The 23933-nt window shown below is 49.0% G+C and overlaps 1 protein-coding gene across 2 annotated transcripts; it reads left to right on the top strand.

The window, feature by feature from the left end:
• The first annotated feature begins 1465 nt into the window (after positions 1-1465).
• fbxw4 (F-box and WD repeat domain containing 4) lies at positions 1466-23933 on the top strand. Of its 2 annotated transcripts, none has more exons than XM_062463538.1 (9): positions 1466-1827; positions 2751-2846; positions 3860-4045; positions 4192-4324; positions 5884-5969; positions 15262-15327; positions 21130-21270; positions 23457-23598; positions 23758-23933. In XM_062463538.1, exons 1-9 carry the CDS (start codon positions 1643-1645, stop codon positions 23887-23889), a joined length of 1167 nt encoding a protein of 388 aa, XP_062319522.1. In that variant the 5' UTR covers positions 1466-1642; the 3' UTR covers positions 23890-23933. The 2 variants fall into 2 exon arrangements, with proteins under 2 accessions (XP_062319522.1, XP_062319523.1); XM_062463539.1 differs by having other exon boundaries at positions 1687-1827; positions 3909-4045.

Below are 23933 nucleotides of genomic sequence, written 5' to 3'. Positions count from 1 at the left end.
CAGCGTTCAACAAGGGGACAGGTCTCTAAAAAACGATCTGCATATTTCAATTATGTGCCGTCGTGCACAGCTGATCAAAGACTTTTGGGGGCTGCCAGTTGCAACTGAATGGGACTGTCGTGATGTGAATGTGCACCAAAGTGTGCTACTGATGCTAAACGTCAAGCATTGTGTCAAGCATGTGTTTTCATGTGCTTTTTAGTCATTGTTTCACCCATGAAAAACCAACTCACTCAAATAGCTCCTGGTAAATAGACAATGCCCAATTTGTAGATACATTTTCTTTAAAACATAACAAAAATATCTGCACACGAGCTACACAGGGTGGGATGAAACAAAGTATAGAAGAAAAGGCACTATTCCAACATCCCTGCATCCTTCAAAGACCCATTGGTAAAGCAAAAGTAAACAGGTATCCTTCTCTACAGTTCTATGGTCCTACAGTTGTTGTTAAGAATGTATTAGCTTTGTCAGCCGTGGTCACAGTTGAGTCGGTGTAAGGAACTCTTGGTCCCTAAGTCCCTCTTTAGGATGTGGTCGCCCTTCGGTCACTTCTCTGTGAGCAACACGGTCACTGTGCTGAATGAGCTGAGGTCATGCTGCCACTTTGGTTTTAACAAAAACCGCCACCTGGGAGCTGCATATCTGCCAATCACACACCGTGACCCCTGATCAAACAACCTATCACATGCCATAACCCCTAATCAAGCAAACCCTATTGTGGCTGTAATAGAAAAACATGTCAGACAATGATGGTTTTGAATGTCAACATGAAATGGGGGTCAACCAGTAATAACAAAAAAACTCAACATCAAAAAAGAACGACCAAACATCAGAATGACAGGGTAAGCCATATGCCACAGGCCTGTGCACTGCTCACCCTATGTGGCTGCTAGGAACCACACTAAGAATGGAAAACAGATTAGAACAATACAATTATGGACGCTAAGTCATGCAATATTTTTCTCAATATGTAAACATTACAAATGTGCTTCACAGAAAGCAGTTATTATAGTTCAGGATCTCAGGCACCCATGTCATTTGAAAAGTGAAAACAACCATATGCATTTAGCAAACTTTATAATCACATTTTTGGAATACAGCCCAATGTCTACAAGCCTAAGGTACCATGCTGCTGTATATAAACATTAATTTGTATTTTTGTACAATCATTTCTTATTTAAGTCATTTATCACATGATCACAATCCGTATGTCTCTGTTTTGTGGTTAGAGACTGCACATTTTGGCATTTCTATTTTGTTCTATTCAATATAATCCACTGAAGGTAGAAACGACCCCTTAAGTAATAAATAAAGATACATTCTAGTATGAAACATCTCTTTGATCTCAATTTAGTACTTACGGTACAATTATTATTAACCTGCATAATGTAGTTAGAGCTACTTGGCAATGGTTATGTTCTTGCGTCATTACGTCATCAACGTTACCACGTGGTGAGTAGACAGCTTGGGGATGGCTTCCTGTATCGCTTGTAAACACGCGTTCTGAAAACATGGAATATTGTATATCGTTATCAAAACCTGTTTTAGGAAATTACCAGAGACGAGGCAGTACACCTCCTAGAGAAAAACACAAGACAATACGTAACGGGAAAAGAGCAAACTTCTCAAATAACTCAAAATGTTGTTATTTCAGTTACCAGAGGATGTCCTTTACCACATTTTGTCGTATTTGGACTGCAAGTCTTTGACTCGTCTTTCTCAAGTTTGCAAAACAATTAATAATTTTATCAACCGTGACGCAGTATGGAGGGAGATAGCGAAAGAGAGCATAAACACTGGAATAACACGACAAGGAAGAGACTTGTAAGACTGGTGATCTTACTGCTTCCGTTTTAGTGTTTACATGTGAGGTTGTATATAATGCTTGCGAGACTATTTTACGTACTATACCAAGTAGACCTATAATTGTAAAGTACACATTGATGGTAGTACGTGGTAGTTACCTGCTAGGTCGTCATTAACATTAAGTAAAGTGTATTTCGTATCATGAATGGATGATCATCAGTTTTGATTCAATTGTTCAGTATTATCCTTTTAATGTCTGCTTGAAACTTGCTTGAGTGTAATGCTTTAAAATCAGTAAACAGTCAATGCCAATCCTTTTCTACACACACAACATTAGTTATGAAGGAAATCTATGCCTACGTATCAAGCGTGTTAACAATATCCCAAGATTGTTAGCCATGACTGACTTGGTCCAGTGGTCCCAACATGGCAGTTGGGATGGGAGACAGCCTGGCAGAACAGTTTCCTCCCTCTCAGCCTCCTCACTCACCACAGACCCATTCTATACAAACTGTGGGCTGTCTCATCTGAGATTCAGGCTGAAGCTAGTGTAATTGAACTTGGCCTTCCTACTGAGTGCTATGGGGCTTCACATCGCTCAGCTCTGTGAGAGGAGCAGGCTGTTTCCTGCAGGCTGTGGCCACCCCCTATGGCACTGTGCTCCCCAACACATGTGAATGCATATGCTACTGTTCTGGATGACTGTGTCGCCCACTGAGATGAGACCCTGTCATATCAAACAAGTCTGGTTTACGGAATCACTCGCCCGTTTCCTTTTAGCTTGTTATTCTCTGATGCTTACAAATAACGTTTTTCTTCAAACTTGAAACCTCACACTATTTGAGCATCTGTACGATATCAAGGAAGGCTATGACTGACAGTTTAGCACTTTAAGTTGTACGTAATCACTCAGATCATTCAAATTATGTTTTGTTTTACAGTTACCCTCATATCCCCCTGAAAGAAAGAGTGAAGGTGTCTCAGAACTGGTGCCACGGGATATGTAGAAAACATGTCCCCCTCAAATGGAAGATCAAGTGAGTGAGCTTAGACTCCTTTCAAAGCATGTTTATGTTGACATGTTGATCTGAAGGTTAGATCCACTGAACAGCATTTTACAAGGATTGACTGATGACATACCAGTGATTTGATTCATATAATTAGATTTGGCTATGTCCTCACTTTTGGATTAAATAATGTGGGGTCAGATGGCTGAGCGGTTAGGGAATCGGGCTATTAATCAGAAGGTTGTTGGTTCGATTCCCGGGCAGTTCAAAATGACATTGTGTCCTTGGGCAAGGCACTTCACCCTACTTGCCTCGGGGAGAATGTCCCTGTACTTATTGTAAGTCGCTCTGGACAGAGCGTCTGCTAAATGACTAATTTCTTCTTTTTTTTGTTATAAAAAAAAATAAAACACAAGTCAGTCCAGCCAATTCAGGCTTTGGTATTGACACAAAGAATGTGCAATAAGCACATTAGTTAGTACACTAACCTAATCAGACATTTTGGATTATAGTTTCTTCGGTAGATTACTTAACATTTGACATTTTGACATTTAGCAGACGCTCTTACAGTAAGTACAGGGACATTCCCCCGAGGCAAGTAGGGTGAAGTGCCTTGCCTAAGGACACAACGGCATTTGACTGGCCGGGAATCAAACCAGCGACCTTCTGATTACTAGCCCGATTCTCTAACCGCTCAGCCACCTGACTCCATACTTAAAGGCAGGGTAGGTAATGTTTTTTCATTACACACTTTTCATAAAATGTAAAATAAACTTCACATCCTGATAGCAATCGATAAATCGAACGCTCTGACAATAAAATAAATCAGTTATCCGTGATGTCGCATGACCATAAAAAAACACGACCAATCATTGCGTTTGGGCCGAACGCAATGATTGGACAACATTCAGACCGAAAACCTTGCCTTTAAAATGACAAACCAAGGTGTGTCATTGCAACTCAGAATCATTGTTTCTCAAATCGCCATTGTATCAAAACCCTTTTGTGGGAAACATTTAGTGAGTACGTAGTTATCCCTACAGCTTGTTGCCATGGATCCAGTTGAGCGATGACGTGCTGTATCTGTCTCAGGCTGCGGACATCGCAGCGTATCCTCTACGACAAGACAGAGGGAAGCTCCTGCGCAAACCAATGGCTGTGTTCTCTGGGCACCAGGATGATGTGTGCCGCTTCGCTGTGACGGACACACACATCGTGAGTGGGGGAAGGTAAACTTAAAAATGTCACCTAACTGAATGGATGAAGGCATATAGGGAATATGTCAAATATATAGTATATATAAAAAACACTTTCAGCTTCAGATTAACTGTATATTTGACCAAATTGTATTTCACAATGGGCTTTTATGTCTCAGTGATGGGAAGATCCTGGTCCATCACAGGAGAAGTGGCTTCTCTGTGGAGTATTCTGGTCACAACCAGGAGGTGAACTGCCTGGACTGCAGAGGAGGGATGATCATTAGTGGTTCCAGAGACAGGACAGCCAGGGTGAGACAACAGACAAATTTAGTTCTAACACCTCCCTAAAAAGATAATGGTTAGCGTAATTCTGATATTTCTTATTGTTATTACCACTATCCCAGTGGCCAGCAGCGGCCTTAAGCATCTGGGGGCCCGTTTCAATAACTAATATGGGGTCCTACCCACATAAAACATAAACATAATAGAGCAGAAAAAGCAAGGATTCCTGTTGGTTTGCATCAATGGTATATTATTTTATTACGTGCACTTTCAGCTTCAAGAACAGGGCAGCTCAACATAGAAATAATCCAACCTTATTTGATTAAAACGATATACAATTATACAGCGTTTTACGTTGGAATAAGCCTCGCCCTTTCACGCACGGCAACTTCACTGCTTAATTGATTAGCGCAGTATATTTTCAGCTGTCTGGGCTGAAAATATATTGCTCAAAACAGCTCAAACATCCCCTCAACTTGAATTATTTAACAAAAGCAAAGAAGAAAAAGAGTGACTGAAACTGAACCGAACTTATCATAAGTAGAGCTACAACGATGGGCTCCACGTTATTTTAGCACCGTGGACATGCAGCTCACTGGGCGCACCGCTGCTGTCGCCGGTAGGGTTAACGTTAGCTCTACAAATGCTGGACGAAAGAAAAAGGTCACTTTTGGTAGACTGGATAAGGCTTTTCTTTTGCTGTCCTTTAGTTTTTCAGCACCACTGGCATATGTACGTTTCATTTCTTTTCCTGCTCAAAACGTAACATTTTAACCTTCAGATCACTTAAGCCGGTCGCGGGGGCGGTAAACGTCGCCATGGTAATCGCGAGTTCGACCAATCAGAGATATCAGTCAGTGTTGTGTTGCTTAGGATTGTGGGTAATGTAGTATTTCAACACAAGATCGCAACTAACAAGGGCCGGGCGTTCTAAGAGAACGCTCTTAGAACGCTCCTAAGAAGCTCTTAGCGTTTAGAGCTTCTTAACGAATCTGGGAAACCCGGCCAAGGTTGATTTCATACGGACTTGTGGCTTTTATAGGAGCAGAAACTTTCGTTTCACAACCTCGTAGCTCGTGGTCAGTTTACCTTGGATGGTTCAGACATTATGGCTGGCAATCAATATCCTACGGAGAAAATGAATGGGATTTTTGCTGGTCTGTTGGGGCCCCCCTTGGAGGGCGGGGCCCGTTTCAATTGAAACGGGTGAAACATAGGTAAGGCCGCGTCTGCCAGTGGCCATTGTTTAGTGCAGCTTAACATGGCAGCGAATGTGCTTATGTATTTCTATTTATTTATTGTGAACTGCTCAACCAAATAGCTTCACACTGCACGTCCTTTGGTCCTGAGAAATACACCTAGTAAATTTCAATTCCATACAATACCTGATTCTTGAAATAATTGTGCCACAGACACACAGACAGAATTCCTGCTTTTATAATTAGATGATCCTACATTAACATATTCTAAATGTCTAAACTGAAAAAAAAAAGTGATGCAAACAGTCTCCATGCATTGTCCTTACTAGTATAACATGTTGTAATATGTAACAGTATTCATATTGGCTTTTTATATTTTTCCTCTAGTTATGGAGCCTGTCTTCCAACTGCCCCAAGTATACAATCCCCTTGTACGACAGGGTGTGGTCCGTGGCTATTAGTCCCACACTGAGGTAAGCAGATCCTAGAACCCAGTCACTGCTATAATAATAAGATATCCACCCCATTCTCCAAACATACTGTAGATGAATGACCTTTCCTACCATCCAACTGAAGAATAACCTGTAGATGTGAAAGATAAAGAATGGATGAAGGCTTAAAGGGGGGGGGGACACAGGATATCACAGCCAAGCAGGGTGGCCATTGGAGCTCTTTTGATTTCTCAGCCATGATCACACCCACACACTAAGTGAGAGAGAGAGAGAGAGACACACACACACACACATAATGACACATAGACAGGCACACAAGGCTGTAACCATATCCCTGCTTCGCCACCTGCCCCAGGCCAGACTGAGAGGCAGCTGATCCGTCAGACTGACCTCAGAGCCAGTGAGTGGAAACCCAGAGTTACAGGTGCTGTAGGGAGAGAAGCTCGTTCACGACCTCTGAGAGGGTCGGCTTCATACATTTTTTGGTACAGTACCACTTTTGGGGGGGATGATCACCCTATATGCTAATCTAACTGTCAACTTACTATAAATTAAGCAGTTGTTAGGGTTTTGTGCATCAATCTATTTGTTTCAATGTCCTCTAACTGATCTCATAATGAAGTCTAGGCCGTGGTATTGGGCCATCTGTCATCTGTCTAAGTGAATGATAAAGAACTACAGGTATAACAATAGCTATTTTTCAATTCAAGACATGGATTGCTCATATTCATAACTGGAGTCCAAGTAAATTGACTGAACTGTACACATTGGGGCAAACTAAGGCATAATCTCACACCACCTCAAAATGTCCACACCATAAACCCCTCCATTTTCCTGTCACACACAGATAGTCCCTCACACACACACACACACACACACACACACCTGTTCTACATGGTATACACTTTCCTAACACATCTGACACTCTCCTCAGTGTACACACACACACACCAACACTTCTATCCCCGGTGGCCCAGCCTGTGTGCCCAGATCTGAGAGTACGGGACGATTATCCACATCATTAATTCTATCCAATTTGCTGGCTGAAATAGCAGCCGCGCCTCAGTCTGCTGCACCCTCATAATGGAGGCTGCTCCTTCCACACACTGACCAACGGGCTGGTTAATTAAAACTCCTCTGGAACGGAGGTGTCAACTAACTGATAAACCTGTAAACCCACCTAGCCCCCTTAAAAACAAATCATCTCTTCAACCTCGTGAGGTGACGGCAGCCAACACAGAGAGAGATGTTACGCAGCCACAGTGATTATGGAAGTCATTGGCCTTGAGTATTGCTTTTTCATTTTTATCTATAAGAAAAAAAATTGTGAATTGGCACTGAAAGAAAATGCTTGACAAGAATACATTTCAAAACAGGTTCACTTTTTGGGCGGTATTATTCTTTACCTTTCCAATACTGAAGGCATAGAGAGGAGTCTTCAAAACCTGCGGCCTTTCATGGTGAGGATGCTTGTTGTTTAGTGCAGGTTGTTGAAGTCGATGTACATTTGTTGGTCAAAGTTGCATCAAATGGTTTGTCAGTGGTAAATACCTAATAGCTAAATCATCTTCACAGCTGTATGATGTTGGGCATGTCCCCAAGCCCTTAAAGGGTCAGTTTGGGACATTTGGTGACTCGCTGAACCACTCTGGAAAAGTTTGTTGAATGTTATTTTAACGGTAGCTGAGAATGACACAGTGAAGTTGTCATTGTTTATCTACTATGACTTTTTCCTCGTGACTGGGGAAGGGAGAGAGAGGAGCTCCATCTGTTATAAATGCAATTGTCCCCGCGTCACGCTCTAGGAATACAGAGATGAAAGAAGAGGACAGCAGGGGGCTGGTAGGTAGATGGGTGAAAGAACCCCCCCCCCCTTGCTAGCAGGGCTAAACACTACAGAGCTGACCTATTGCCCATAATACTTTGATGCTAATGTGGCTATACTGCTGCCATACTGTGTAGTTGCTCTACCACTGGCCAGTAGACCTTTTTAGGATTTTGTAAAATCTGTAATTGCAGAATTTTAGCTAATCACCACCAACTCATCATTACCCTACAAACCGCAGATTCCCAGTTTTGACCAAGCGCGTAAATATAACGATGTAAAAGCAACATTGATACCTGTAGCACATTCAGATGGAAAGAGAGGATAGGCAGCACATGTTTGAAGTTTATTTGTTTCAGTAGTTTTTCGAATACGTCCAAAATACTTTTCAACCTTGCCATGCCACGCACCCACCCCCTTGTTCAACCCTATAGCACCAAACAGAGCTGCTGCCCCCTTCTTTCCATTTTCCTCCTCTTTCTCCTTCTCGTCCATGCCCTCCCTCATGTTATCTCACTACCTGATTTATCTCCCTCTTTCTTTCCATTTCCCTCTGTCTGGTTTCCAGCGAGTGTCATCTCAAGGCCTGTTAGCGTGGCGTACTGTGGCTCATGTGAAATGCCAAGGCCGAGGCACTGGTCCGTGCTGGCCCATGCCTGCGTGGAGGTAGATTGATCCCAGCAGTAGCTTCTGGCCATGGCCTTCTCCTCCAGATTGCTTTTCTCCCTCAGATAGACTTTTCCACCACGCCATACTGTGTGATACTGAATCCTGACCCAAGCATGGCATTGAGGAGGTTTATTGAAATGTGACCGTGACCGCTCCAGAGAAGGTTTCGGTCGGACAGATATAGTTTTGAACGAGGTGGGTGGCTCTGAAAGATCTGCGTTTGTTTTTACAGCATTGACGCTCAGAGCAAGTAGTTATACAATCCTTTTAACAATACGAGTGACAAATTGCTCAAAAGGTCATAGTTGACACGATAGCGAGGACGGTTACTTTTATCATGGTGTTGACTTGATCAACATTCAATTACAGCTTTGCGTGTAGGTTCGGACTTATGTAAGTACTGTAGCATTGTGATTGTCATAATAACTATAGATAGATGGTGGAATTTTCATAATATTACGGACCTATGATGAACAACTTGGATTCAAAGGCTTAGCTTGAGTGGGGGTGTGTTGACATGGCCGAATACAGCCCCATCTGTCTGTGTATCTATCTCTGTATTCCTCTCTGTATCACTTTCTCTGTATCTTTGTCTCTCCTTCCCTCTCTCCCCCCCCCCCCCCTCCTCCCACCTCCACTGCTGTCTCTCGCCCTTCATCGTCGGCACGGTGTGTTTGGGGGCAGAGCAGAATTAGAAGGAAGCAGGCAGGTGGTTAATGGGTGACTGAGGCGTTTCCTGTGGGGCCGAGAGGCAACAAGACTGAACAGGTCGCGTCTGGGCCGCTGGAGCTGCAGTGGCAGGTCACCACTCAGGGAGAGGGAGCGCCGAGTCACAGCTGATATGGTTGCCTGGCATAAGTCACGGCAGCGACTTTCTCTTCCGTTTGCTCCTCGTGCTGCAGAGCTCGCCGGTCATAGGTTTGGGAGCTGAAGAGAGGGTTTCAGACCAGGGGATTGGGATAGTCGGATGTCACGTTCTAGTTTTTCCACACAGCTGTTTTGAAACTGCTCGTTGCTACCGTTGCGTTGACGGGTTATGTGTTTGTAGGTCTGGGTTGTATTTCTTGGGAGAGTCACGAGAGAACTACCTGGGTGCCTGAGGTCTTGAGGGAAGTACTAACTTGTGGGGATAGCCAATAGGAGCATAACGAGTCAAGGCCTTGTCCGTGAAGTCCAATTGTACTCTGCTCCAAAGAGCCAATCAGATTGATCCATTACCCTGCACACAAAAAAATCCCAGGAGCACAAAGAGCTTTTTTTTTGTGGGGGGGGCTACACTGACTGACTGAAGTAAGGTGAAGTAAGGTGGGGGTGTTGTTGTGGAGGGGGGGTGGGGGGCTGGTTGAAGCCAGTGGAGGGAGAAGCTACCCTGAGGAGAGGTGAGAAAGGGGGGAACCTTTTTGGGTTAGGCTTGTTTTGTGTAGAATTCTTCAAGCACAACTACAAAGATGTAGCAGGGCCCGAGTTGCCTTTGAAAGTTTCCAAAGGAAAATGATTGTTGGATAAACCAGCCCGATTCGCCACTTTCTCACTGCGGAGGGGAGGGGGTGACCTATGACCCCTGGTATCAAAGTACAGACTGACACCCTCCCCCCCCCCCCTCTCCTCCCCCCTGCTCAACACCACCACCCCCACACTCCAATTTCACCCCCACTGCTCTGCCCCACTCAACCGCAAGAAAAAGCCTGAAATTCATGTCTTTCTCTTTCGTCTCTCTGAGGCCGGCCCTGTGGCTCAGGAGTCAAGAATTCAATTAGTTAAAAAAAAAGGAAGAAAAGAGAGAGGCTGCAACAATGCAGCGATAAGGGTCTGAATGTGCGTTCCCACACGTTAAATACAGGGCGCTTTCTCTGGGGCCCACAGAGCCGGAGGACCCACACCACAGGAGGAGAGAATAATCACAGCTCCTCTGAAGCCACTCATTACACACACTCACACACACTCACACACACACCCGCACACCTACACACACACACACACTCACACACACACACCTTACGAGACATTCCTCGCACACCCACCTTACAGACATGCATCCCCGGTGCATGCACACGCACATTCAGATATACAGTACCTCAAACTCTCGCACACCCAAACCTACTTATACTGCGGACTCATCTTGTATACACAGAGGCGAGCTTGGGAATTCAGATGACCCACATATACACAGAGATACACACACACACATACACAGCTTTCAAAGCCTCTCATTACAAACTGGCCTCATACAGGTGTTGAAAAGTCTCAGGTCTTAGACTTTTGTATGCAGTATATTACTTCTGTATTTGGGTGACAGGGCTGGAATAAAAAAAACTTGAATAACTTATTACCCATATTAAATACGATTTTTTGTGGCATATTTTTGATGTCAATTTAGGGTGCCTTCAAACACTGCTGTGGGTGCCTTCAATTAGAATTTTGGATTAATAATGAAAAAGGTTCTCTATAATGTCTCAATATGATGTCAAGTTTATTGAGATGTTGTTTCATCACATATAGTTATATATTATTATTAATATTGTTTGGAATGACCACTCTGATTGATTGGACTCATTTCACATTTTATGTTGAGTCGATTTGGATCGCAACCAACACGACATTCGCGTGAATTGCCACTAAAACATCACATTGGTGCAAATGTACTTCCACGTTGCTTCCCAGTGGTATTTCCTCAGCCATATAATCCTAACGAACGTCCCTCCCTCTAGACGTACAGAGTGAGGGACACAACAGAGTGTCTTATCACTCAAGTGAAGCGCTCCCACACCAGCAGCAAATCCCAATTTACAACCCGTCTGTCGCGCATCACTCTGAACCCTCCACTCTGAACCACCAAGCTCAGCCTTCCATTGTTGGGATATATAGCTAGCCATTTTCTCCCAATCGCCAGTCAGTCTAAGCAGTAAGTAATGGCAGTTATTATTTTCTCTGTTAGGGAATTCTGGTGTTACGTGTTGGTGGCCCGTTCAGCGCTGGCCTGCTTCGTTCCAGCCGGTTAAGCAGAGAGGCTGTGTGTGTGGAATGTCCCCGGTGCTGTCCCTGTGACCTCAGACAGGAGGGACACAAACAGAAGCCAAAAGGGCCAGGAGGGGGGCGGGGGGGGCGGGGGGGGCGGGAGGGGGTTGGGAAAGGGGAGTGGGGGGGGGGGGGCACGAATTTGGGGGGGACAGGCTTTGGAGGCCAGGGGTGGGTGTATGTGTGTGTGTCAGCGGGGGTCAGCACAAGCCCCCTTTGCCATTGTTCCCCTCCAGGACGATATAAAAGCATCATAACCCTTTGAGCTCAGACATATTTAGAGAGCAGATAAAAGCACTTTTTACAAACTAGATACACGCAGTGCACAAAGCCCAGGGTCAAGCGCAACAAATTAACAACCTCTTTCTGGCTGGAGGGGGGCGGGGGCAGGAGAGGTGGACGGAGGGAGAGGGGGGAGGCAGGGGGCCAGTGCTGAGCCGCCCCTGGAGTCCAGGGCCATGTCTCCACATTCCCATCGCCTAGCGGCTAGGCCCTAGCCCATATACGCCTGCTTCTGCAGTTTGGACTATTCTTCTGTAATTGCCTTTAGGGGCTGAGTTTAGATAAATGCTTGGTGACTTACTTTTTGTTTGTTTTCTTCCCAATGGAGGGAAACATCAGGAAGAGCTGCTTGGAATTCTCGCGGCTGCACACAAGTTTAGACTGCTATTGATGTCCTCGGCCATAGAAAAAGTAAAAGAGTCAAAAGTAATTATCCTACACAGTTTTCCCCTATTTTATCCAGTCGGCTAGCCTTTATAAATGTGAAATAGTTGTTTAAATCATACAAATATGAAGATATAATAGTATTAAAAAACGAAATCATATTTATATTCTGTAATGGAATAAGGTATTTTAGCCGTGGGTTAATTAATGTTGACCCTTTAAAAGATTCCAGCAAACTCTTCTTCTACTACTTCTTTAGTACAGCAGTCGTCGACACTGTGTTCTGGTTAGACACGCAGGGAATTTGTGCAGTGGACTAACAATGCAAGCCAACTGCGGGAGCCACAAACACACACAAACTCAGAATGTGCAGTTCCAACTCAAGGTTTGACACCAAAGAATACCAGTGAACCTCCGTTGTGGTAGGCTGGACATATCATTAGAACACCGTTGGCGGAAGCAGAGACCATTTAAACACAGCTCCCTCAGGAGGGACAGAGGCTGTTTGCTCTCTTATGTCAAGATGACTTCTTCAAATATATGTATGAGGAGAAAGGTAAAGAAACAAACTAATTGTTCAAAAGTATGACTCCATCCTCAATGCTTTGTTAAAGTATACCTTTTCGAATCCCAAGTTATTTCTCGCTATCTCCAAAACTAGGTATATAAAGATTGTGTGATGATATAACTGCAGGGACCACAGAAGAAACTGCCAATAAAATACTAATAATACTACTGGTTATAAATGGTCATCTAAATGTGTCTAATATGTGGGTTTCTACAGAGTGAATGTGGAACATGCTTGTTTGGAGGTCTGGCTCTCAGACTGGGAGCAGGGACTGGAGTGTTTGTGGTGGTCTTGGGAAAGTGTGGTGCGCCCTGTGCGGTCAGCTTGTTGATTGGAAGCTAACAATGTTGGTACTGTTGGGCTCATCTCCCAGCAGGAACTCACTGTGTGTGTGTGTGTGTGTTTGTGTGTGTGTGTGCGCGTGTTTCGCACTTGTCTGCGCTGCCTGTGTGTGTGAACGTGCGAGAATGTGTTTATTTGTGCGTGCACTTGCCTGTGCTTTTGTGTGTGTGTGTGTGTAGATGTGTCTGCTTATCTGTGTGTACTCTTTACTAGGCGTGTGAGTGTGCGCGTGCGCGCGTGTGTGCATGTGCGTACGTGTGTGTGTGTCAGTTTGGCCGCGTTCCCAGCGGGGTCTGAGTTAGTTTGTGTGACCCTGCCACACAGGCCCTTAGATAATGCAGCCAGCTGATGAGGTTACCCAAACGGCAGCACAGGCTCAGCATGCTACTAATGATGAGAGGAGAGGAGCGGACCGTGGAGGGAGGGGGAGGAGAGGGGCCGGGGGGGGGGGGGGGGGGTGCGTGGGGGGGTCACGGTGGAGAAGGGGGTACCAGGATTCTCAAGAGAGGTGATTGGGGACGAGCGAGGTGGGGGGGGGGGGGGGCACCTGTCCCACATAAGGCGAGAGGGGGCTCTGACCTTAGCGGCTATGATATCAGTACGCCAGTCTGACCCCAGATCAGGCCTTAGCGCTGAATGAAGGTCGGAGGGAAGGAGTGGGGGCAGAGGCTGTTTATTCATTGTATGTGCCCCCCCCCAAGGCAGGGCCCAGTGAGGGGTGAGTAATGTGAGTAATGGAGAGTAATAAGGGGCCAGGGAGCGAGTGTGTGACCTTAACCCTATTGTATCCTGTGTCAGCGAGGGTCGAAGGTTGAGACCGACGCTCATACTCGCCCGGGGGCTCCCCTACCCCATGTCCCCCTCCAGCCCCACCTCCCCCTGAGCAGGCCGACGGGGCCCAAATGAGTTTACCCAACACTAATTAACAGGGGGGCCAGAGCCGTCACTAACGGGCACTTCACTCCAGCCCTGACAGCTGCCCCCTGGGCCTCGGTTTGACGTGTCTGTCCCAGCCCCCTCTCCTCCAACACACACACACCCTCGCTCACACACACACACACTAGCCCGCACCTTCACCGACCCCCCCCCCCCCCCCCACCCTGTCCCAACGCCAACAGGCCACAAAGGGTTTCCACCACCAGAAGCGGGTTGATTGGTTCCCTAGATGCTTTTTCCCTCTTTTTCCTTTCCTTTCCTTTTTTTTTCTTTGTTTTTTTTTTTCTTCGCCCCTCCTCCTCTCCACAAGATCTCTTCCCACGTTCGGGATCATTCGGGCAACATTGGCTTTCCCTCCACGCCGGGCCTTCTCCACTGTGCCTCCGAGCCCCACTATGACTATCGCGATCTCCCCAGCCAAGCGCAGCACTTCCACCCACCTCGGAACCTTTTTCTGGTAGCTTCCGAGCGGACGTGCCTGTGGTAACACCGCTACTGGGATGCTGCGATTCCCCAGAGCATTTGAAACCCAAAGTTTGGGTTAGATGAGTGAGGAGGATAAAGAGGAACAATAGAAAGGGTAAGATGTGCCTGGGGGATCCTACCGCTCCTGGGCCACCCTATGAGGGCTCTCAACCCCAGCAGGGGTTAATTGTTTGTTTCCCTCCTGTCAGTTTAGATGAGTCCGCCAGAGGATGGCCAAGGAGTGTCTGTTGCTGCTCTGCCTGTGTGAGAACGGACAGTGCTGTTGGCTCACCTAGCACTGGAGTTTGTTACCGTGTGTGTGTGTGTGTGTGTGTGTGTGTGTGAGTGTGTGTTTCTGTATGTGTCTCGATGTGAATGCCGGACCTCCCCTCTGTCAGTCAAACCTCCAGGAGTCCCTAAGCTCTGAGATATGGGCAGGGCCCGGCCGAAGCCCCCCCGCCGGCACGCACCCCTGGCCGCTGCCACACCCTCTACACAGACCCTGCTGCACCCCTCACCCCCCTCCTAGCCCGCTCCTCCCCTCTCCTTTCACCCCCACCCCCGCCCCCTCCTCCTCCCCAGGCCCATACATCGCCATGCATACCTAGACCTCTAATTCCGACCTGTCACTCGAATCAAAAGATCACAAGTGTTTTAGTTTCTCCCCTGCACCCCCCCCCCCCCCCCTCTTCTGTCGCCTGCAAAACAATGAATGTGTGTCGGGCTGAGGGGTTGCTGAGCGTGTCACCCTGTGGCTGCCTTTGCTGAACGTTCCTCTCTTCTTATTTCGAATGTCCTTGTCTCGTTTTTGTTTCTTTTGAACGCAGCTCCTTCGTGACGGGCACGGCTTGCTGCGAGAACTTTGCGCCGCTGAGGATCTGGGATGTGGAGAGGTGAGACTTGACGCATGCACAGGCGCACACACACTACCCAGACACCCTTCACTGTGCTCTAAACAAGCTAAGCCAACTGTGCACTCTATACAGAAATATTAAACATGAATACACAAAAGCAAAAACTATACGGCAAAGAATTTAAGCCCACCACACACACCCTGTCACTGACTATCAAGTTTCACTCTTGGCCCTTAACACACACTTGCTCCCTGGCCCCTTATTACCAACTGACAGAAACTTAACGCTCCAACTCTTATGCCCCCCCCCCCTCACGCACACATACACACACACCTGTGTAACCAATCACAGAGCAACGAAAGTGTGGAAACGAGCGATAATGATGGTCGTCGTTTCATCATCTGTCTCTTTCTCCGAAGAAGCCGCCCTTTCTGAGTGGTGGAGAAGTTCAAAGGGGGCCTGGGTGGGTGAATTCCTGGCCTACTCTGAAAGACAGAGGCTTAAATCGGATACATCCATGACAAGCCGCAGTAATTCCCAGCTTTACCTGCCCTGAATTAAAACACCCCTGACACGTCTGTGTCACGGCCAGAGAGAGAATGGGGCTTCCTGCCTCCAAATGACATGGAAATTTGAGCTGAGGAGAAAGAGTGGAAGGAGAGCGATAGAGAGAGAGACCGAGAGAGAGCGAGAGAGAGACAGAGAGAGAGAGAGAGAGAGAGAGAGAGAGAGAGGGGTCTTTGGCAAATTGACAGGGTTACAAAATTCTTTTTTGTATGGTATCCGTTTCCTCAAGAAGACTGTTGACTAGGTTCAGGTGTAGAGTTAGAAATCTCGTTGGGTCGGACTCAGGTAACATGCTGCTGTACAGTCCATGTCGAATGGCACATTGTCAGACCAGCTGGTCATGGAACTATGGACTAGCTCACATCTGTGTTGACCTGCCTTGTCTGTCCCATGCTGACTCACTGAATCACTGACTCAACACAGGGCAGTCTGGGGGAGTAGAGGGGGCTGTACATGTCTTCCCTGTCACATATGCACTTCTCCATAGCCCGACAAATATCCACACACACACACACACAGACGACCAGAATGAACCCTCACAACCCTGTGCATGAGGGCAACCACAAGTCCAAAGTGATGGCCCACACATCCGAGCCAAAACATCATAAAGAAGTTTCACCTGCACCAGAGATCACCGCCCTCGAAACAGCTGCTACATCACACAGTCCGGATCTGAGAACAAGTGTCATAACAACACTTATCATATCCAGTGAGAATCTGTGATTCGTCCTCCATCGCATAATGGAAAACCGTGGCAGATTGCAGAGGGCATCCGGTCATGCCACACACCGGAATGCATTGAGCGTCGAGCTGAAGATTTGTGTTAGAACAGGGAGAAGGTTCAAGAAGGTAAATGTCTGTGTGTGTGTGTGTGTGTGTGTGTGTGGATATTAATGCAGAGGGGGAGGGATTGAGAGACGGGAGACGGACGGAGGTGTAGAAGTTGAGGGAAAGGTGGGGAACTTGAACGTTCGGAGTAGATGGATGAAGAACGCGGGGTTCCCCGGGACAATGTCCGAAGACGTTGATTTTCCGCCAAGTGCTCGTCCCTCACCAGTCAGAGGGCCGAGACGCTACAGAGGCCGTAGAAGAGCACGTTCTAATAAATGTGCCACCATTCGAGCCCCTTCCCATTAGAAATCGCTTGCTCTTTGTTGACCCTTTTAAGTGTTGCCATGCAAGTCAAAAACCTCCCCACTTACCCCAGGGGGGGGGGGGGGGCGGGGGGGGGGACGCGATAGAACTCTCAACCCATTCACCTATTGTGACTCCGATTTTAATTTAATTTAACACATTTCTATCCTCCCCTCCGTCGCAATTAATTCTGTGTCTCTTTTTCTTCATCTCTGTGGCACACAAAGAGCCTATGATCAACCATACAGAGGGAGATCCCACACAAGTGGCGCCTTTCCATGTGGCACCCCGACCTTTTTTCACGCCCGCCTTTGCTCACGGCTAAACAGAAGAAGAAGAAGAAGAAGAAGAAGAAAAAAAGCATCAAAGAAAATCCCAAGCCGTCGCTCCCGAGATTCCCGTCAAAAGGAAGTCCCCCCTCTTTAAACACAATCGCCGGGCGGATTCCTGGCATTCCGCCGCTGAAAGGGACGGGGTTAAATGTCTGCGTCGTGGAGGTCGTTGCGTTATACAAATTGCTGCCGTATTGTTGTTTTTGTTTTGTTTTTCCGCGACAACTCATGTGACATTTAAAGGTGGGCATTGTTGGGGAACCCCCCCCACCCCCCTCCCCAGCCCCCTCATCTCCCAAACACCACGCAAACACACACACACACATTCCTTGCCCGCTGTCTTGTGCCCCTGTGGCTGGGTCTTGAGGGTAAATTGGGTGGACGTGCAGCGGGGTTGCAGCGTGGCTCCCTTCTGTTTGTTTTAGCGGATGAAAACCCCAGCAGGGCTCTTTCTCTACCTGTCTGACGGCCTTTCACCGGAGGGCCTGTTTCCCAGCGCCTCCCCGGGCCCCTGGGTTAGACTCCAGACTTCACCTTACAAGAGCCACGCACCCCCCCCCCCCCCCATGCTACATAAGGAAAGAAAAAACACCCTGCTTTTCTATAGCCCCCCCCCCCCCCCCCCAATAACAACGAAGAGAATGCCCCTTAGCTTCTTTTTTTTTGGGGGGGGGGGGGGGGCGAGTCCGTCAATTCATTAATGGTCCTTTTTTCTGTGTGTGTTTGTGTGTGCGTGTGTGTGTGGCCTTAAAGCCAACCTGACTCCTGCAGTGAGACCAGACAGGCTTAAATCAGGACTTACACCCTCTGTGTCACACAGTCAGCAGCCTCTCATAACAATCAGTAAGTCTCTCCCCCCTAGGGCACACTGTCTACCCTCCCTCCCAAACAGCAGGGTTGGGGTCCAATTCAGCACTGAACAGGGTCTCGATAGAAAAAGTGTAGAGCCATTAAAATGGTTTCGAATATATTTATATATTCCATTCGATTTGACTGTCACTGGCCAGGCCATTCTTTTGTCCTAGCCGGATACCGATAAAAGTCTTGATATTTTCCTCAGCCGGACACAGCGGTGCTCTGTGGTCGTGGTGGTGTCACGGAACATTTGTGTTCTCCGAAGGGGGACCCCCCCTCTCCACCTCCCTCTGGCTCCTCTCTGTTCCTCCTCTGGGCTATACGGGCCGTGAGATGCGTTTTGCAGATTGACCGTGCACCCAGTGTCCCTTTCTTGTCTTTCGCCGACCTTTCGACTCCAGCGTGTGCGTTTGTTAGACAAACGTTGGAGGCATCACCCGTTAAGGCATGCCGTGACAGAAAGCAGCCTTTAGAAATGCATTAGCTAACTTGTAATAGCCCGTACCTGTTGTTTATGGCTCTTAGACTCTATGGAGTGAATTCAATCAATAGCTCCCCTCAGCCTGCTTGTCCACCACTTGTATTCCTAAGAATGTTGGTAGCCCTGGTACAGAAAGAGCGCTTACATGATACATATTTCAATTAATCTTTGAAACATTTGCCAAGTCTCCACCCAATGTACGACAGTTAAAAAAAGGGGAATTCCTATCATGTTTATTTGGCTTCCAAACATTCTTTGGCGAGCGCCTTGTTGTCATAGAAGTCCATGAGGTTTGAAGCTTTGAACGCCGACGAGCGTTCATATTCTGGCGTTGTCGAGGACAAGACGCCCGGGATACGTAATTGCGCTGACTCATGGAGCACGCTCGTCTACGGAGCGGACCACGTGACGGTTTACATTCAGGCAGGCTTGGCTCGGGGGGCCTGGCTCAGGGGGGCTGGCTCGGAGGGCCTGGCTCGGGGGGCCTGGCTCGGGGGGCCTGGCTCGGGGGGCCTGGCTCGGGGGGGCCTGGCTCGGGGGGGGCCTGGCTCTGGGGGGGCCTGGCTCGGGGGGGGCCTGGCTCGGGGGGGGCCTGGCTCGGGGGGCCTGGCTCGGGGGGCCTGGCTCGGGGGGGGCCTGGCTCAGGTATGTGACGACGGTATGGACCCAGACATGCAATGGTCAGAACACACCGCAGCAGCTCTCTCGCTCGCTCGCAGATACAGTCATTTTGACAGATTACACGGCTATGCACCCATCCTGTAATCTTGTGCGGCCTCATAAAAGGCGGTGACCTAACAATTTGAGAATCCCTGCTGTTTTTCGCAGCTCGCTATCCCATCGCTACAGTGCTATTACTGGCTTTAAGATCCCCCGGCAGATGTCAAGAGGGTTTTTATGGACCTGGCGCTTGCTTCGTGGTTTTGCTCTGGTCTGTTTTGGATGTTTGGAGAGCCAGTGAAAGAACCCTGGTGACGGTGGAGCTTTTTCTTTTGTTTGTTGTATTTTTTTTTTACCGCTCTGTTTGTCAGAGGAGTGATTTTGGAGCCCAGTTATGAATTGATTATCTCCTTTAAGGGTGGAGCCGGGGAGCTAGGGATCTCAACAAGACACCCCTATTGAGTTCTCAATAAGACGGCCCTGGCCTTTCGTGCTGGCTGGGGTTTGCTTTGTGTGGCATGCATTAAGCTTTTGGTTTTAGCCCTGAGGAGAAAATGAGAGGTTGCTGCCCCACACAGACCTGGACAGAGAGCCTCATCACGGACTCCCTATTGGCCAAGGCTTAGTCATGAGACCCCGGCGCTGAGAAAGCTCTCATCCAATAAGACGCCCCGTGGGGAAAGCCCTCGTCCAATAAGATTGCCCCCTGGGGTTAGGCTGGGGGGATTACTAGCCCGGCCCTGGGGTTTTTCGAATCGGGGGGGAGTGTGTGTGTGTGTGCGGGGGGGGCACGAGTCGATGGGGTGGGGTGTTTGGTCGTTAAGGCCAGCGGCCTCCTTTAAATGGTTGCTATGGGGCAGGTATCAAAGGTCTGCAAGTTGCACACAGTCACGGTCATGGGGCAATTAAAGTGCAACAAAGAGACAGTTATTCTGCAATAATCCGCCCTGCCGAGTTAGAGTTATTCTCCAATAATCAGCCCAGGGAACAGGGCTCTGTGATCACAAGAGCATGGCACATAAACACACACACACACACACACACCTTCCCTTAAATAGATTCACACTTTTCCACACAAACTAAGCCATCGTTCAGTAGCACACACGTTTTCTCCTGAGACAAACTCACACACACACACACACATACTTACATCCCTAATGGTGTTGTACCACGGGGGAACCCTGTAATCTGTCTCAAAGCCCACTCCTTTAGATACAGAGCTGTTTACTTGGATCTGCCCAGGGTGGTCTAGTGGAACCAATACGACATGGGAACAAACTGATTGATAGAGACCCTTTATGTACAAGAAGATGTGCTTGCGCGCACGCGCACACACACACATACACAGATCCACACAAGGAGATACACTATCAGAATCCAAACATCTGACTCGGTCCCACTCATGCATTTTAGATCTGAAAAGAGGGGATCAACTCACACAAAGACCTTTGAAAGTTTCAGATGCGAAAGATACACCGTACATCAATGAGTAAAGAGGCTCATTGGTTATGCAAGGTGGCTGAAGGGTGTAAGCATATCCTTCACATCCTCACTCGGCAGCACCAAGGGCTTCCTGTATTGGACAGATTAGTAGTCAGCTAAGGGTATACAGTTAAAAAGCAGGTGACACAACTGAGAACGGGTAGTTCCTGCTCCACGGGCTTCCCCTTGCCTTAACTGTCAATCTCTCTCTTCCCTCCTCTTTCTATCTGCCTCGTCCTGCCTCGACTCTTCTTCACTCTCTCTCTCTCTCTCTCATTCCTTCTCTCTCCCTCCCTCGTTCTACCTCTCCCCTCTCTCTCCCTCTCCCAGGTGTGAGTGTGTGTGTTGCTTGGGATCAGAGTTCCGGCGGGGCGCAGGTGTGCTGGACATGGTGTACGAGTCCCCCTTCCAGCTGCTCACCTGCGGCTACGACACCTACATCCGCTCCTGGGACCTCCGCCTCAGCCCCAGGTACGCCGCTGGCCGTCTGTCTGACTTTAGATAGGGCTGGCTGGCTGGCTGTCTTTTGGGTGGTCCTTCTGCCTGTTGGCCTTGTCTGGCTGTCTTCATAGCAGCTATGTGCTCAAAAGCAGACCTCCCCCTGCCCACACATACACACTATGTGCACACACTTTCTATCTGTCTCACAGACACACACACTTTCTCTCACACACACATTCATAGACACACTGCCCGTTCTTCCGAAGAGTGCTGGTGGGACTGGGCGGTGGCCCCGTATTGACACAGACCAACACATATCTGCTACAACCAGACATGGTCCAGTGAGAGGAGACTGCAAGGGGGGGAGGTGGCATGTATTTTGTGTGGGTTAGGTATATTGGGGAGGTTGGGGGGGCATTCAAGTATCACAAATCAGATCTGATTGGCAAATAGCCCTGGGGAGTTATGAGAGGGTGGGGGCTGGGTGGATGAAGGGTGAGGGTCCCTCTTTAGACATGAATAATTGACAGATTTGGAGCCCCCAAGAGGCTCCCCCAGGACAGGGAAGTGGGACCGCTTGTCTGCAAGTGGGGCTTCCGCCCACCAAAATACAAGAAAGAAAGCAATTGAGAGTGAGACGCCATGAGTGTTAGTGGCCAGTGGGATACACATTCTCTCTCTTACTCGTTCCCAATCTGTCACAGTGTCTTCACACTTTGTTCTCCCAGCTGACACCTTTTTGGACCAATCGTATGTCTGAGAGATGGTGAACACAACAATAATAACAGACTGTATTTTAAATGTTGTGTGTGAGTGTGTGTGTGTGACTCCAGCAATCTCTGCTGCCCTGCTGTCTGCCCCTACTTTCAGCTCCATCACTTATTGATGAAGCCTCTAATGGAGAATCGATCTCTATTGGCAGAGTCCCTAGAATATTCCCCCCACCACCGCCACCTCCTACCCCCCTCACCACCCTCACCTCCTACCCCCCACCACATCACTTCCTACCCCCGTCACCTCCTGCCCCGTCACCACCGTCACCTCCTACCCCCCCACCACCGTCACCTCCTACCCCCCCACCACCGTCACCTCCTACCCCCCCACCACCGTCACCTCCTACCCACCGTCACCTCCTACCCCCCCACCACCGTCACCTCCTACCCCCCAACCACCGTCACCTCCTACCCCCCCACCACCGTCACCTCCTACCCCCCCACCACCGTCACCACCTACCCCCCCACCACCGTCACCTCCTACCCCCCCACCACCGTCACCTCCTACCCCCCCACCACCGCCACCTCCTACCCCCCCACCACCGTCACCTCCTACCCCCCCACCACCGTCACCTCCTACCCCCCCACCACCGTCACCTCCTACCCCACCACCACCGTCACCTCCTACCCCCCCACCACCGTCACCTGCTACCCCCCCACCACCGTCACCTCCTACCCCCCCACCACCGTCACCTCCTACCCCCCCACCACCGTCACCTCCTACCCCCCCACCACCGTCACCTCCTACCCCCCCACCACCGTCACCTCCTACCCCACCACCACCGTCACCTCCTACCCCCCCACCACCGCCACCTCCTACCCCCCAACCACCGTCACCTCCTACCCCCCCACCACCGTCACCTCCTACCCCACCACCACCGTCACCTCCTACCCCCCCACCACCGCCACCTCCTACCCCCCCACCACCGTCACCTCCTACCCCACCACCACCGTCACCTCCTACCCCCCCACCACCGCCACCTCCTACCCCCCCACCACCGTCACCTCCTACCCCACCACCACCGTCACCTCCTACCCCCCCACCACCGCCACCTCCTACCCCCCCACCACCGTCACCTCCTACCCCCCCACCACCGTCACCTCCTACCCCCCCACCACCGTCACCTCCTACCCACCGTCACCTCCTACCCCCCCACCACCGTCACCTCCTACCCCCCAACCACCGTCACCTCCTACCCCCCCACCACCGTCACCTCCTACCCCCCCACCACCGTCACCTCCTACCCCCCAACCACCGTCAACTCCTACCCCCCAACCACCGTCACCTCTTACCCCCTCACCAAATATGATATGGATAGCAATTGGTTTCAGATGACTGTTGGGTGTCTTCAAACGTAGTTCTTTCAGCTGTGGATGTGGGATGAGGGAAACCAATATGATGTGTATCCCTTGAAGTGGTGCTATCTCTTAATCTCCCAACAGGAAGTGTGTCATGGAGTGGGAGGAGCCTCATGACAGTGCCCTATACTGCATCCAGACTGACGGGAATCACATGATCGCAAGTGGCTCCTCCTACTATGGCGTCGTTCGACTGTGGGACAAACGGCAAACCCGCTGCTTGCAGGTGTGTGTCAAAATTCGGCAACATCGGGCAACATTTCCTTCAAAACGCAACCGAACGACCCCTCCCGTGCTTGCCTGCATGTGAATGTGTACGGGTGTAAAGAAGGTCATAAGATACCACATGCTACAATCTGCCTTCTTCTTCCTCCTTCTCCTCCAGTCGTTTCAGCTGACCTCGGCCGTGAGCAGCCCGGTCTACTGCCTCCGCTTCAACTCCTCCCACCTGTACGTGGCCCTGGCCACCGCGCTGCACGCCCTCGACTTCAGACACGGGACGCAGCCGTGCAGATGACACACACCGCCCACCCCCCCGCCCCACCACAATAAAGTATTTAC

The sequence above is a fragment of the Osmerus eperlanus genome, chromosome 6, assembly GCF_963692335.1.
Source record: "Osmerus eperlanus chromosome 6, fOsmEpe2.1, whole genome shotgun sequence".
Lineage (NCBI taxonomy): Eukaryota > Metazoa > Chordata > Actinopteri > Osmeriformes > Osmeridae > Osmerus > Osmerus eperlanus.
This window is presented reverse-complemented; position numbering and strand designations above follow the sequence as displayed.

Excerpts from the sequence above, each read along its gene's own strand:
- fbxw4 (XM_062463538.1), top strand. The coding sequence starts at position 1,643 with ATGTTGTTATTTCAGTTACCAGAGGATGTCCTTTACCACATTTTGTCG. Across the intron at positions 5,970-15,261 it reads GCTATTAGTCCCACACTGAG|CTCCTTCGTGACGGGCACGG; the intron begins GTAAGCAGATCC and ends TTTTGAACGCAG. Across the intron at positions 15,328-21,129 it reads AGGATCTGGGATGTGGAGAG|GTGTGAGTGTGTGTGTTGCT; the intron begins GTGAGACTTGAC and ends TCCCTCTCCCAG.